Here is a 15806-nt window from a genome sequence, read left to right on the forward strand (position 1 = left end):
GTATGAGAAATCAGAAATTTTAAGCAGAACAATGCAGTAGGTCCTAAGTAACATTGACAGATTCTATTCGTCGACTTTCTCTTTGCATCCCACGACCATGTTAAGACATTGCCAGTAATTTTCAGCACACAGATCGACGAAAGAAGCTATAATCTAGCTTCTAATAAAGGGTGTCCCAAATCGCATCACGAAAAAACGCTGTAGAAAATTAGTTGAGCGATCATTTTCCAACTTTTGGGCAATAAAATATAACCAATTAGTAAGTTTTTGGCATATTTATTTCATTCAACTTCAATACCATAACCGTACGCTCCCACCTTATGCCTGCTTCATAATAGCCCAGTATTTTTCGATGGGCCTTAGGTCCGGTGCGTTGGGGGGGGGGGGGGGGGTACATGTCCTTGGGTATGAAAGTGGTTTCATACCACTCCAGGACAACATTTGAATAGTGACACGAAGCTAGATCCGGCCAGAAGATCGTAGGGCCCTCGTGTTGCTTCAACACTCCTTGAGGTAGATCTCCCCGTTTACAGTCCCGGTAGTCACGAACGGTGCACTCCATTTGCCACATGAGCAGATCGCTTGCCAGATCATGTATTTCTTGGCAAACTTTGAAAATGTCGGCTTCCTTACTTCCTCCGGAACATCAAACTTGTTCTAGGCGGTGAAGAACAGTAGACCCGAAAGCTGCCGGAAGTCCGCCTTGACGTAAGTCTCATCATCCATGATGAGACAATGAGGTTTCGTCAGCATCTGGGTGTACAGTTTCCGGGCCCGTGACTTTACCACCGTATTTTGCCGTTCGTCACGATTTGGAGCCTTCTGCACTTTGTACGCATTCAGTCCCTCACGGTCCTTGGCTCTCTGAACGAAAGACTTGGACAGATTCTTCTTTTTGGCCACATCCCTGATCGATCCGCTTAAACGCTTTCACGACACGCTTGTGTTCCGGATTACTAACAGAACATCCATTCTGACCGCATTTCTCCTTCCGTTCGATGCTCAGAGTTTCGTAGCAACGTTTAATCACACGACTCACCGTTGCCTGCACGATTCCGAGTTGTTCTTCGATGTCCCGATGAGAAAGTTGAGGATTTTCCAGGTGTTTGCGCAAAATCAATTCGCGTCGTTGCTTTTCGGGTGACGCCATTTTTTCCAAGTTTCGAAAAACTGGCAGCGATAAAAATACAGTGTAAACAATACACTCTAAACTACTTCTAACCAAATGTTCAAGAGCAAATACCCAATGGGTAATTTTCTACAGCGTTTTTCTGTGATGCAATTTGATGTGTGACACCCTTTACGACAAAAAATACGATTCTGTACCCAAGTTAAAACGAAAGAGAAATTCGATGAAGAGAGTCGATCAATGTTACTTAGGATATCTTATAACGTTGTTTTTTTTTTTTTTCATTTAATTCTACTAATATTGTATCAGTTTCACTAATTCACTATTCACTCATTCATTATACACTTTCACTATTTACTTTCATTGCCACTTGAAAAAAAACTATAACAGATAAGTATTTCGTTTTTTACTTACACTGAAAATGTATTTTCGTTATTTCTCTGAAAACCGTTTCGTAAAAATGAATATCGTACATACAACACATCTTTCATAAATGGTACGAAACATTCGTTTTTCTTGTCATCTGGCGCAATGTCAATATTACGCCTTATTAGTATAATATACAAATACATCTTCGTACAATCAAACCAACAACTGCGCTTATTGTCTCCTAAAGTGCTGATTGTGTGTTGGAGATGGGATAGTTTTTTTTAGAAATATTGTCGGTTTGACCAATACATGCAAGCTACCACATTAAATCAAATTACTCGTCACGATGGTTTTATGTTAGAGAAAAAGTACCGCTCCATGAGTGTTTCTTATTTGCCTTTAGCTTTACCATTTCTCACAGCTCACATAGAGCGATGGATAAGGCACAGATCTATCGATCGCAAGGTTCAAGAATCGAGTCCGGTCTGAAGCCTTTTTTTATTTTTTTGTCATATTTATTCCTTCCAATGATGAAGTTATTTTTACCCATCCTCACTAACACACTCCACATTTTCCGGTTTCCTCAACCAACACTTGTGAACCGCTGGTTGGGTGTAGCCATAGCGAGTATGGCAGTTCTAACGAAACTAGCTTCATACAATGTACAAATCCATTTCGTTGCAGAAAACAACGAATAAATTCGTAGAACAAACGAGCGATTTCGTTGTATAAACGAAATTTTATTTTCAGTGTACGTATTTCTTTTAATCCTTTCAAACTTCTTCAGTGTCTAGTCAGACTAGACTAGACACTGAAGAAGTTTGCAAGTAGCAAACGAAATACTTATCTGTTATAGTTTTTTTTTAAAGTGATAGTCAAAGTAAATAGTGAATTAATGAATAGTGAATTAGTAAAAGTGATACAATAGAAGTCGAATTAAAAGGAAAAACAACGTTAAAAGGTATACAATTATTCTACCCAAACGCCCATGAATCAATTTAGGTTACTTAGGACCTAATGCATTGTTCAGCTTGATTTCTCCATACAACCAACCGGTGAAAACTAACGATTTTAAATTGGCTCACTACTTGACTAACCTATTGGTTCCAAGCAAATTGATTAACGTACCCCATTCTAGTCGAAATTCTAATACTACACTATGTTTGTTTTGCTTTGCTATGCAAGTTTGACAGATGAAAGTAGAGATTCGTGGATTTTCCTATGTTTAGAGGGGCGCATCGATTAGCTTGGGATCGAAGAGAGTACCAGAGCTGAACCAAAAAGTTGAGCACGTTTCTTTCGGACCTTCTAGCCTTAGAGTTACTTCTATGATACAATTGCGAAGCAGTGACTCTCTGCCTCTCTCTCTGAGTTATTCTCATTGGTACATCCAAGCAGGGTGGCTAGTGATCTGGAAATCTGGGGGAAAAAAACCTAATATAGAGTCACTCTAATTGTAAATTAGATTTGTATACCTAATGGATGTACAAGTTTATTATTATGAATAATGTTGTTTTTTTTTCTACATAAACTTACTATATAGCTTATGACCATTCAATTTAACAATGCGATATGAATTCTAAGCCATGCATAAAGTTGAAATATGCATGGCTTAGAATTCATATACTCATATATTCATATATAGAATTCATCATATTCAACATAAAGGGTGATACGGTCAAAATTTGGTCAATATCAACTTGACGTATTTCTTTCAATTTTGCATTTAAAAAACCTGAACACCCCTCATTTTGAAGGTGTGTGTGTGTAGAATGTTGCTCCTATTTTGATTTTGGAATTCACTCTTCAGTTGTCAAAATGCCGTCCAAGCAAGAAGAGCAGCGTATCAAAATTTTGCTCACGCATCGCGAAAATCCGAGCTACTCGCACGCAAAGTTGGCAAAATCGCTCAAAGTTGCCAAATCAACCGTTACAAATGTAATTAAAGTGTTTGGGGAACGTTTGTCGACAGCCAGGAAGTCTGGATCGGGGGGAAATCGAAAACCGGAAGCCGCTGAGACGACAAAGAGAGTTGCCGGTAGTTTCAAGCGAAACTCTAACCTCTCTCTCCGAGATGCCGCAAATAAGCTGGGTGTATCGTCTACAACCGTGCATCGAGCCAAAAAACGAGCCGGACTATCGACTTACAAGAAGGTAGTGACTCCAAATCACGATGATAAACAAAATACGACGGCCAAAGCGCGAACCCGGAGGCTGTACACGACGATGCTGACGAAGTTTGACTGCGTGGTAATGGACGACGAAACCTACGTCAAAGCCGACTACAAGCAGCTTCCGGGACAGGAGTTTTATACGGCAAAAGGAAGGGGAAAGGTAGCAGATGTTTTCAAGCACATGAAACTGTCAAAGTTCGCAAAGAAATATCTGGTTTGGCAAGCCATCTGTACCTGTGGCTTGAAAAGCAGCATTTTCATAGCTTCCGGGACTGTCAACCAAGAAATTTACGTGAAAGAGTGTTTGAATAAACGTCTGCTGCCTTTCCTGAAGAAACACGGTTGTTCCGTACTGTTTTGGCCGGATTTGGCATCTTGCCATTACGGTAAAAAGGCCATGGAGTGGTACGCCGCCAACAACGTGCAGGTGGTTCCCAAGGACAAGAACCCTCCCAACACGCCAGAGCTCCGCCCAATTGAGAAATACTGGGTTATTGTCAAGCGGAACCTAAAGAAAACTAAAAAAACTGCTAAGGGTGAGCAGCAGTTCAAAGCAAACTGGCTTTCTGCGGCGAAGAAGGTGGACAAGGTGGCTGTACAAAATCTGATGGCAGGGGTCAAGCGTAAGGCCCGGCAATTCGGATTTGGAAAAGCGGAAGCCTAACTGAATATTTTTCCTGAATTTTATACTAATTGAACTTGAAAAAGAAATTTAATTTGATTTTTTAAATAAACGATTTCACCGATTTACACGCGTTTTCCCTTGACCAAATTTTGACCGTATCACCCTTTACGTGTTACTTTTTCAATTTGTTTAATATTAATCAATTTCATATCTGAAAAATTATTTAATCGAAACTTCGATGAATTTCCGGTGACTCTAACGCCATGTTCTAACTAGGAAGTAATTTGTTATAAGCTGCTTACAAGATAAAAGAACAATTGTGATACATTGTTATTGTATTACGATAACCACTGTTAACTGTTATAAACAGCTTCCTGGACTGAACGAGGCATAAAAGTTAACTAGTTTTCATGATAAATTTAAAGGTTTATGCTTCATTAGTGTTCTACTCTTCAACATTGCGAACTGTCCTTTTGACATGACACGTCAACGAATTACAATATTGCATGTTTAGAATTATCACGGAAAGCCAGAAAATTCCCTAGAAACTCTCTTAGTAATTACCTTGGAATTCCCTTGAAACTATCCTAAGCATTAACTTGGAATCCTTTTGAAATTCCTTTACAACTTTTATGAGAAAAATAAATCATCAACATTTATTTGAACTCAAAACTCTCATCAGAAATCCCTTTGAATTCTCTTCTGATTTTTTGTTCTCGTGTGCTCCACCTTTTTTTTATTACCCTCAGAATACGATTTCTTTGATATTTTTCTCGGAATTCTCTTGAAGTTCTTTTCTGGGTTTTCGTCAGTATTCCTTTGAAATTATCCTCAGAACTCCTCCTTAAAATTCACCTGCTATTCTCCCCACGATTCCCATAAATTTTCCCCAGAATCACCTAGGAATTCAATTCAAATCATTCTTTCTTCTCCACAGAAATTTGATGAAATTTAACTCAGGTTTTCTTATGAATTTATCGCAAAATCTTATCTTGGAATTCTAGTCAATGCTTTCTTGGAATTGTTTCAGTGTTCCTTTGAAATTATTCTTAGAACACCTGTTAAATGCTGTTTACGATTCTTTTTGAACTCACATCAGAATTATCTTGGAATCCTCCTAAAAATTCTCCTCACGATTCCCATAATATTTCCCCAGAATCACCTAGGAATGTAATTCAATATTCATAGAAATTTCTTGGAATTCATCTCAAGATTTCTTAGAACTGAATCGCAAAATTATCTTGGAATTCTGGTCACTGCTTAGAATTTATACCGCATTTTTTTTTAGAAACCTTCCTCAGCATTTCTTTGGAATGAACATTTTAATTACTTTTAAATTTTCTCCAAACTTGGGTTATTTAGGGGTATTGATGTAAATCCATATTCGTAATGTGCTTTTAAATTGGAATCGAAATCCAAAATTTCGTCAATTTTGGAACTATTTTAAATAAGTGTGATTACATTAGCAAATATTACCATCTTAGCGCCCCTCGTATGCATGGGAGCCTTCAACTAACAAGTTTAGTTTTAGTGTCAAAATATGTTGCTTTTAATCTTGATTTAAAAATCAAGATGATAGTCGAAAAAAAACATCGCTGATCTCAGCTCTTTCAAATGAAGTATAAAAACCCGTATATTTTTTAGAAATTAAATAATCCAATTTATATATATTATCAGCAGAATTCTACAAAAATAATGGATTTTATTTTGTAGAACCTTGCAAGTCCTTCCAGGTCCCGAAGCCTTGACATTTTTTCAGGGAATCAAACCAGGGAACCGGGAATCGAGAACAACCGGGAAATAACCGGGGATGTTATTGCGCCCAAAATTCTGCCAATAAACAATTTAAGTTTGATATCTTGAAAAGTTCTCTTAAAATCTTTTTTTTTAATTCTGTATGAGGGAGATTTTCAGCCTTTGGCTAGTTCATCTCCACTCTTAAAATCTTGAATATTTCTTCAAGCCCGGAATTTTAGTCCTTTCCATAGTACAGGACACCAAAAATTGAGTCTGAGATTTAAAAAAAATATTAGTGCAAACTTATCATGTCTCATATTTTTGAAAGTTAAATGTTTGGAATCACGTTGCACGTCCAATGAGGATTTTCAATGCAATGCACGTCCACAGAGGATTTTCTCATATACCTTACTGTTACACTTTTCTGTAAGGTTCTAGTTTCATGATCTCAAACAATTTTCTAAGACCAGGATCTTGAAATTTGCTCTGAATCGAAATTTCAGAATCTTAAGATTTTTTGTCAATCCTGGCTCTTGAGTTTCTGTGGACGGGAGCTTGAAAAATTTCCAATTGTTGAATTTACTAAATTGTTTCTTAGGAACTCATCGGTGGATATCTTTCAGCTATTTTTTTTTTCTTCTAATAATTCCGAAGTCTTCAGAACTACTTTTACTTTCTGTGTTTCCCTCAATAGTTACATGATTTTTTTTTCGGTATTCTCATGAAATTTTCACCACAACAGCCTCGGAATTCTGTGCAGAACACTTTTCAGAGGCCTCAGCCGGTAAAGATGCAACTACAAAGCAAGACAATGCTAGAGGTGGCTGGGTTCGATTCCCAATCCGGTCTAGGATTTTTTCGGGTTGGACAATTTCTCGACTTCCCTGGGTATTAGATGGATTATGAATGTACTTGCCACACATGTATACTAATGCCAACATGGTAGTACCATGATGGTACAGGCATCGAAAGCTCTCAATTAGTAACTGTGGAAGTGCATTTAAAACACTAAGTTGAGAGCACGCAGCTAGCTAATATACGATAAACAATAAGCTTGCAATGCGAAGAAGAAGAAGACTACTTTTTGGGAATTTCTTCCAGAAAAATCTTTGCATAATTTATCATCGCAGTCTTAATAATTCTTCCAAGAATTTGTTTGATTTCTCTCCATAATTCTCTTTAGAATTCGCTTGGACTATTCTTCTGAAATCTTTGGATATGCCATTAAGAATTAGGGGATGCAATATCTTAAAATTACCTTGGATTTCACCTCAGAATTCTTCTCAAAATGCCCTTAATAGGATCTTTTGGTATTATCTTGGAATTCTCTTGACACTCTCCTTAGTGTTCGTTTTGAAATTTCTTCAGATACTCATAGTTTCTTTGGAAATATACTCAAAAGGTCATGCCAAACCCTTCTGGAATGTCCTTGAAATTCCATCAAAATGCTTACAAATTCTTTTAGGGATTCTCTTGAAACTATCTTAAAACCATTTATTTTGTTTTTTGAGCTAACGTAACTACAAGACAAGAAACAATACTTATCGTTCTTACAACGTTAAAACAGATAAAAAATTACCTTTCTGTCGACCAGTTGTCGACGTTGTAAAAACGAGAACTAACTTGTAATTAGTATGATACTCCTCAAAGAATTGTTTGAGATATTTTAAGAATTAGATTACCATGGAATTATTATCCATATTCCCATGCAGCTCTCATCAAAATTTATCTTTTGATTGATTGATTGATCAACATTTAAGAGATTTTCAGCCGTAGACAAGTTCACCGTAGGGTTTGAAAGAGGCTGCGAATTCCCTTATAGTGCTCCTTGAAATTGCGTTCGATTTGCTTTAGAGATACCTGGAATAATAATATGAATCCATAGAATAGTCTCTTCACTAAAACTCACCTTTACTTCCCCGTACAATTTTCGTGAGATACTTCTCAAAATAACCAGAAATTTTTAGTTAAATTCCATAAGAAATTCTCCCCAGAGTTCCTTTAGTATGATCCCTATATTTCCTCTACAGCTATCCTCAAACCTCATTTGTAATTTTCGTCACAATTCTCTAGCAGACCAATGATTTTTTTTTTAATGTGAAAAACTGGCACAGCCTCATAATCCTAAATTCCAGCTCTATCTAGATATGTTTAAATCTAACATATCATGTTCTTGAAGGCAACATTGGGGGTGCAATTTCAAAAACCAAAGTCGGTCGCGGCATGAAAGTGGTCTGATTTTGATCTAGTGATGATGGATTTTAATTCTTTATACGCCAATCGAGAGGATTTTTTTTCTACAAATCTGTTAAAATTAAGACTTTATTATTTTTCAAAATGTTACTATTGAAAATTGCACGAATGTGCATTTGTTGCTATGATAGTTAAAATTATCACCGATGGCCTGTAAAAAGCGATTTCCGTAACACAGATTTCAAAGTTGAATTCCATCTGGTCTCATCAAACGCGTTGTGAGTGGTGGTGTTCTCCAGTACACAACGAAAGGCTGCCTGCAAGCAGCGAGCTGCAGCCCGAATGAGCATCCATAGAAGAAGGAAGAAGCCGCACCGCTATTGATCGGAATCAGTAGCTCTTCGTGAGTTGTTGTGGGCCAACTATGCCAAGTGCGTCATACTGAAGAGTATAAATAGAGAGAACCCCGCTCAAATTCCTATTCCTACACAAAACACATGCTCCTGCGGCAGTTAACAAATAAGATTTATTATATAAGACCACGTAGTCCTACGTCACCATTGCGTACAATTCCATAGGGCTGTCCCTTGTAGTTTTTAGTAGTTTTGAGTAAACATTTCTAAAAAGTGATTCAAATATCTCAAAAAATATATCTTCAGTTTTTTTTTTTGTTTAAAAAAAGCTCATGACAAATTTTGATCAGAAGTGACGTTTTCGTACTAAAATTCATTGAAAATTTTTACAAAATCCAAAATGGCCGAATTCTAGCCGAATTTCTTAACAAACAATTTTGCAAAGTATCATACAAATCGGAGGAGGTCGAGTCTTAAAACAATGGTTTTGCTATTTTTGGCCTGGAACATTGCTCTTGTAGTGAAAATACTATAAGATCGACCGAATGGACGGTATAGGGAGTCAGTATTTAAAATGTGTTCTATTTCTTCAGGGTGCGTAGATCGTCATGGTGAGCCCAAATCTTAAGGCAAGTCCAATGCACTTTTAAATTATTTTCAGAGCGTTCGCATCCGCATGGAGCAGAGAGTCTTCCTGACAAATTCAGATTGTCTTGAAGTTTTCATGTGCATGATCAAATCGATGCCAAAATTTCAAAATGGTGAAATTACTTTAGTAAACAATGGATTTACCCATAGATTTCTAGCGAAAAATAAATCTCACACATGCAAAATAACGACAACATCCGTTAGAGGAATGTTTCCTCTATCCTGGCATCGTTAATTTGCAGAAGAGAACTTTCATTTGCGAGAGAATTTTGTGAAGTTGTAATTAGATTTCGCTTATGCTCCCGCTCCAGAAATTTGTGGCATCGCAAGTGATAGTTTTTAAGTTCAGTTTATTTATGCGTTGTATGATTTTATAAGCGGTCGCTTCGTGTTTGCGTCAAGGACCAATTGACTATATTAAACCTGAGGATTGATCCCCGTAAGGCGGGTCTATGATCGGAACTACTACACCAAACGTGACAGAGCTGCTTGCAAAGGATTCACTTGGACTGATTTGGTGAGATTGTTCCTTTTTTTACTTTTATCTATTTAAATTTAATTTCTATGAATCCGTAGCATTTGGAATCGTTTGATTCGGATGAGACTTAACTTTCATCCTATGGATTTTAGACATCCTATTTTTTTAGGAGACATCCTACTAAATACGTGCCATCTACAAAGCAGGAATTGCTTTGATGATGGAAGTGTACACGCAGTACCAATATACATTTTATATCGGTACTACGTGTATGCGGGACGTGTTGTAAGTTCATGCATTGTTTCTTCTCATTGTAGACAGCGAATAACGAATAGCGAGCAAGGGCGCTATAACCTAGGCGAATACAGCATTCCCTCCGTATAGGTTACGTCCGCACACCGCTCTCTGTTGTCCTTCGACTGAGGTCGGCTGGATCGATTGAGGGATGGCAGTGGGTGGGCGGTGCCGTCCACGCTTGTACGGAGGGAGGACTGTACGCTCGAACACAAGGGGTAAATACCTGTGTTCCATCCCAGGAGATCAGACAACCAAGGAGTGTACATTAACTTTCTTAGCTCTGTCACTCCCATCGATTTATATAGCCTATTTTCAAATCCTGCATACGGAGCGGTTGGTACGGTATGTCCCCGCTCTTTGATTACCTGTGGATTAAATGTTAACCACTGTCTATACTTATTAAGTAGACATGGTAAACATTCACTTCCACAAAAATTAACTAAACGCTACACAGTAGGCCTGGCCGCTTTATTGTTTGTTTCACATCCTTGATGTGCAGCAGGCATTAATAATGACAAGAAAAATGATGGATGTATCATTTTCCAGGATTCTTTCAAGTACTGGCTGTGTATGTGTAGACTAGACTAGACTAGACTAGACTAGACTAGAAGAGAACTTTCATTTGCGAGAAATCGGTCATTGTTATCAAAAACAGTTTCGTCCCAATGAAATGTTGGCACCGAAATAACTTGGATGACAATTGTAGAAAATATATATTATTTATTTGAGCAACCGAATAAGTCCACAGATACAACTGCTGGAAAATAGCAAAAAATTGAACCGAGGTCAAATTAATATTTTGGATATTTTTCCCGCATTCAATTTTTGCGATATTTGTAGGAGAGGGGTATTAATGTATGCGGATCCAAAAACTGCTGAAAGGTTGTTTTCGATAAAAATGGGACTTATGTAGCCAGTGGTGGCGGGGGAATACCCCTCACCGCCACTCTCCAACGGGGGAGTTTGATATAGAGGGAAGATAAAACCGAATTGTACCGTCCTAAAGTTGTCCTTGCTCGCTTTCTACTCTCTATATGCAATTTTCACACTGCCGTACTCTGACGGAACTATCAATTCTATACTTTCATCTCCTCATCTATCGTATAAAAATTACCATTTTTGTATGTTAATTGAAATTAGCATCCTCAACTATGTAAATCGTTGACTTCACGCAGAAGTAATACTAAACATATAGTCAAAGGAACTTATGCAGCTTCTTAAAAAAAAATATTCATATAACCAGACACAAAATGAAGTCCTGGGAATTCCGCACTATTGCAGAGAAACCACTTTTCAGTATCCTTGACATTCATTCAAATTCCTGTTAAATAGCACCTATGCATCTGTTCTTACATCATAAACACACTGCCTTTGAAGTGTCATAGAACCCTACCGGATCCTTTCCTCATGAAGACTATCATAATTTTCTTTGGAGTTTCTTGTTTTCTATCTGAAGGCTCAACAGAACCGCCATCAAAGCTTTCCGGATTTTCTTCGTAAGTCGAAAAGATCCAACCAAGAAATTAATTAGCTATTATTTGACCAAACCTATCGTCAAGTCTTCTGAACCTATCCTTTAGAAAAAAATAAATTTGACCTTTCTGGATTCCCCGAGCAGTACACTAGAGCAGTTTTCCTAGCACTGAACCCGTTCCCAACGATCACTTAACAGTCACTACATTTCGGGTTTCTATCTGGAACTGAAACTTGATTGGCTAAATATATATATTAGAATCAGAAGTCTACCGTAAAATTGGTTATGTCGTCCGTTTCCAAATAAACGAGGAAATTCAGAAAATCTCTGCTGTTCGTCTCAGTTGTGGAACAGGTGAAGAACTCCTTTCCGACGATGATCTGCATATAAACAAAATCTACATCCCCACAGCAACAACTCATAGGTAAATGACATAACCGATGCTATCTAACCAGGTGAATGATGATGGCAAAAAGTGTGGGCTAAAATTATCGTACGTATAGGTACATAGGGAAGCACATGAAACTCGTATGATTTATAACGCTCGTGCTCGTGCTCTCCTCCATCCGTGTCCCCTTTCTTTTGACGGTGGTCAGGAGGATCAGTGAAGAGAGTGCAGCCAACCATACACATACAGCAGCCCACAGGGGAACTCGTTTCTACTAGTACATGCTCTTTATTGCTTTTCATAGCCATAAAAAAAACACTTGGATGTGAATCATGCTAATTGGTGCCATTCTTTTCTGCACATTTTCAGCAATTCAGCCCAACCAGCATCGTCTGTAAACAGTCACGACACACCGCAGAGCACACGAAGTTCGGCGAATCCCAACAACAACAACACTAACAACAACAATCGTGTGCGAAGACTGCGTTCTGCAAGTACTCAGTCGAATTCGGCGGCCAATTTGAACAGTATCAACAACAACAACAACAACACCAACCACAATTCCGGCCCCGGTGCCAACTCGAACAACAGCGTCACCACCAACAACAGCACCAGCCGGCATCCCCCGAATCGTTCCACTGCCGGAGGACATCATCGGGCATCTGCAGCCACCGGAACGAACACTGCAGCAAACACGGGTGGAATAATCTCAAGAGTGTTTGACAGTAGTAGCCACGCAGCATCAGCAGCAGCGACGACGACGACGACGACTACGGCCGGAAGCAACAATAACCGTGGGTCATCGAGTGAGAAGAGACCATCTCTCGCCGCCAGCACCGCCAGCACCACCACCAACAACAACGGCAAAAACGACAATGACAAGATGGATGAGAGAAGGCAATCGCAACCGAAAACCCCAACCAAAGCCCCGCAGCGTGAATCAACTCCCGTTCGGAAAAAGCCCATCATCAACAACAGCAACAGCATCGATCAGCAGCAGCGGTCGAACAGTGTTGATCGGGAACAGGAGTCACCCAGGAAAAGGACACCTCCCTCGGACTCGGAAACGGCCACCAGTCCGCCGTCGGATAAGAAGGAACTACTCGATCTGGAACCGAAACCTCGAACCAAGGCACTTACCAACGATTCCGGGATAGACGGCGAACAGCTTCCGCATCCGGATGAGGAGGTCGAAGAAAACCATAAGGAAGAATCGGCAACGGTGGTCGAACGGAGACGGTTGAGGTAAGTTACATTAATCCAAAAAAAAATAAGTTCGATTAAAATACAGTTTGATTCTTTACAGTTCCACAATGGAATCAAGCACTACGGATGGCGGCCTGCTGCGAAAGCGTCTGGATTCGTGCGAATCGGACGGTTCCGTTGGCCGAACGAATTTGCGTTTCATTCGTAAGAGTCTGGAAAACACCCTGGCGGTAGCCTACTCGAAGAACTTCATCGATAACGATACCATCGAGACGGAATATCCACGCAACTATGACGACAACATCGAGATCCTGAGCCGGGAGGCGGAAAATCTGGCGTTGCAGTTCAAACCTTCCGAGGAGAAGCTGGTCCAGTATGGACCGATTTTCGATCTGGAAAAGTTCGAAGAGCAACGGAAACAGCAGAAGAAGGAAGACGATGAGGACGAAGCGATTGGAATTTCGCCGTGCGGTAGGTTCTTGAAGTACGACAAAGAAGTTGGACGGGGCTCATTCAAGACGGTTTACCGCGGGTTGGACACGCAGACCGGTGTCGCGGTGGCGTGGTGCGAGTTGCTGGTAAGTGTGCTGGTGGGTGGAGTTGCCAAAGATGGTTGATTGATTTGGTTTTGGTTTCTATTTTGTAGGACAAAAAGGTAAATCGAGTCGAGCGAGCTCGATTCCGCGAGGAAGCGGAAATGCTGAAGAAGCTGCAGCATCCCAATATTGTGCGGTTCTACAACTACTGGGAATCGCCACCGACCGGTGGCAACAAGAAGAAGAACATTGTTCTAGTGACGGAACTGATGCTGTCCGGTACCTTGAAATCGTAAGTACCGATTCCATTGCGTGGTTCTAGAAACTTTCCAGAAATTCAGGTTACCTTCAGGAGGGATACTCGGGAGAGCAGTTAGGAGGAATTCATCGGAAAGTACAGGGAACCTCAAAGGGAAAAACAATTGACCTAAATAAGAATTTCGTAAAAAGCTCGGCGTAAACTTCGGGAACCTCAATAAGTCAATATAAAGCTCGATTCCTTGATGAAGTTTAAGAAATCATCACAAGTGTAGGCCAAATATCAGTGTGGTTTTGAAAAAAACATCTGTGTAGGTATTTTAATATTTAAACCATGAAATTCTCCTTAAACCTTGGAAAAATGCTCTTTTAGTGCGTAGCTACTCAGATCGACAGTCCTGTCTGTTTTTTTATTCAGGGGAGCAGAGCGACGGGCAAGCGTCTAGAATAAGCTTCTAAAAGAAGCTTCCAACAAAAGCTTTTTAAGACGATTCTAAAACAAGCTTCTTTTGGAAGTTCATTCTAGATGCATACCCGAAGCTGCTCCTCTGACTAAAAAAACACGGGCAGGACAGTAAATTGCGAGTAGCTACGCAGTAAAACAGCATTTTTCCAAGGTTTAAGGAGCATTTCAGCATTTTAATATTACGTTTTCATGCCATGTTAAAATGCCAACCACGAGAAGGTTAAGATCGATCGTCACTCTGAACTACGTTCAGAGATCGTCAAAGCAAAGCTCTACCCCGTTTTGCAGAATGTCATTTGACATAATGGTCGTCCATCCAGAACATGTTATTAGTTCTAGAGATTGCTTGGAAAATTAAGAAACCGTTTTAAGGAACACTCATGAAACGATCGGAGGATGTTCATAGAACATTAAATAATGGTTAAGCTAGTGGTTGTTTGGGGACCGTCAAGATCTGCTATTAGTTCTACGGATTGCATGGAAAATCAAGAAACTCTATGAACACACCTGAGAAACTCTCGGAGGATGTTCATAGAACATTCATCGATCTAAGAGTTTGATAACAGGCCAACAAAATCAGCAGACTTAGTGGACTCTTAAGAAATCTCCAGAGCATGTTATTAGTATTAGAAAAGGGTTTGGACAATCAAGAAACCCCCTAAAAAAAACTCAGAAAACGATCGGCGGATGTTCATAGAATATTCAATAACCTAGTAGTTCCAGGAAAGGTTTCGAAAATCTTCAGCAGAACTTTGCGGGCGTTTGGGGGCATGCTCATAGATTTAAAGATTGTGCAGAAAATCATAAAACCCATGGAAGAAACTTCGGAAACTCTTGGAGGATGTTCAAAGAACATCCAACGATCTCATAGGATCCAGAAAAAGTTCAGTAGAACTTAGCGAACATATAAGGAATCTCCAGAACATGTTACTAGTATTAGGGATGGCTTGGAAAATCAAGAAAACTTTTTCAAGAAAGTCAGGAAACGATCGGATGATGTTCATAGAACATTCAATAACCTGGGGTCTCATTTTGAAAGTCAAAACGGCAAACTTTTTCATTTCAATTTAAAAAAAAATACCGCGAGGCAGCGAACTCTCGGTAGAATGTCAGGCATCAGGAGGTTACTTGAAACATTTCTGGAAGCTTAAGGGAAAGTGCCGTTAGATTTCAGTTGAGATTTGTCACAATATTGAAACTACTAAGAAAGACTCGAGACTCCAGATCCAGAATGAATGTAGGACCTTCAAGTTAACTGCATAAGAAAGTCGAGAGATTTTTCGATAAAATTCGGGGATTCCCAAGGTGAACTCCGTTAATTGTGATACTTAGAAAATAATTAGAGGAACCTCCATGGCATTCGGACAAAACTCGAGGAATATCTAGGAGTAGGTCAGTATGGTTGCACCTGCCATAAATAGTTATTAATTTTTAAGGAGAAGCTTCGAAAATTTCTATAACAACTAGATACAAGG

General features: G+C 39.3%; 1 protein-coding gene across 6 annotated transcripts in view; it reads left to right on the forward strand.

Annotated features, from left to right (window-relative positions):
- Positions 1 to 15806, forward strand: part of LOC135701158 (serine/threonine-protein kinase Wnk-like) — a 158032-nt gene that overhangs the window by 101376 nt on the left and 40850 nt on the right. For all 6 annotated transcript variants that reach the window (XM_065221860.1, XM_065221864.1, XM_065221865.1 and 3 more), the window contains 3 exons: positions 12235 to 13110; positions 13172 to 13649; positions 13718 to 13899. In XM_065221860.1, the coding sequence (XP_065077932.1) occupies positions 12235 to 13110; positions 13172 to 13649; positions 13718 to 13899 (1536 nt within the window). The remainder of the gene's footprint in view (positions 1 to 12234; positions 13111 to 13171; positions 13650 to 13717; positions 13900 to 15806) is intronic.

The sequence above is a fragment of the Ochlerotatus camptorhynchus genome, unplaced genomic scaffold, assembly GCF_037179485.1.
Source record: "Ochlerotatus camptorhynchus isolate MF236.1 unplaced genomic scaffold, CSIRO-AGI_Acam_v1.1 ptg000150l, whole genome shotgun sequence".
Taxonomy (NCBI): Eukaryota; Metazoa; Arthropoda; class Insecta; order Diptera; family Culicidae; genus Ochlerotatus; species Ochlerotatus camptorhynchus.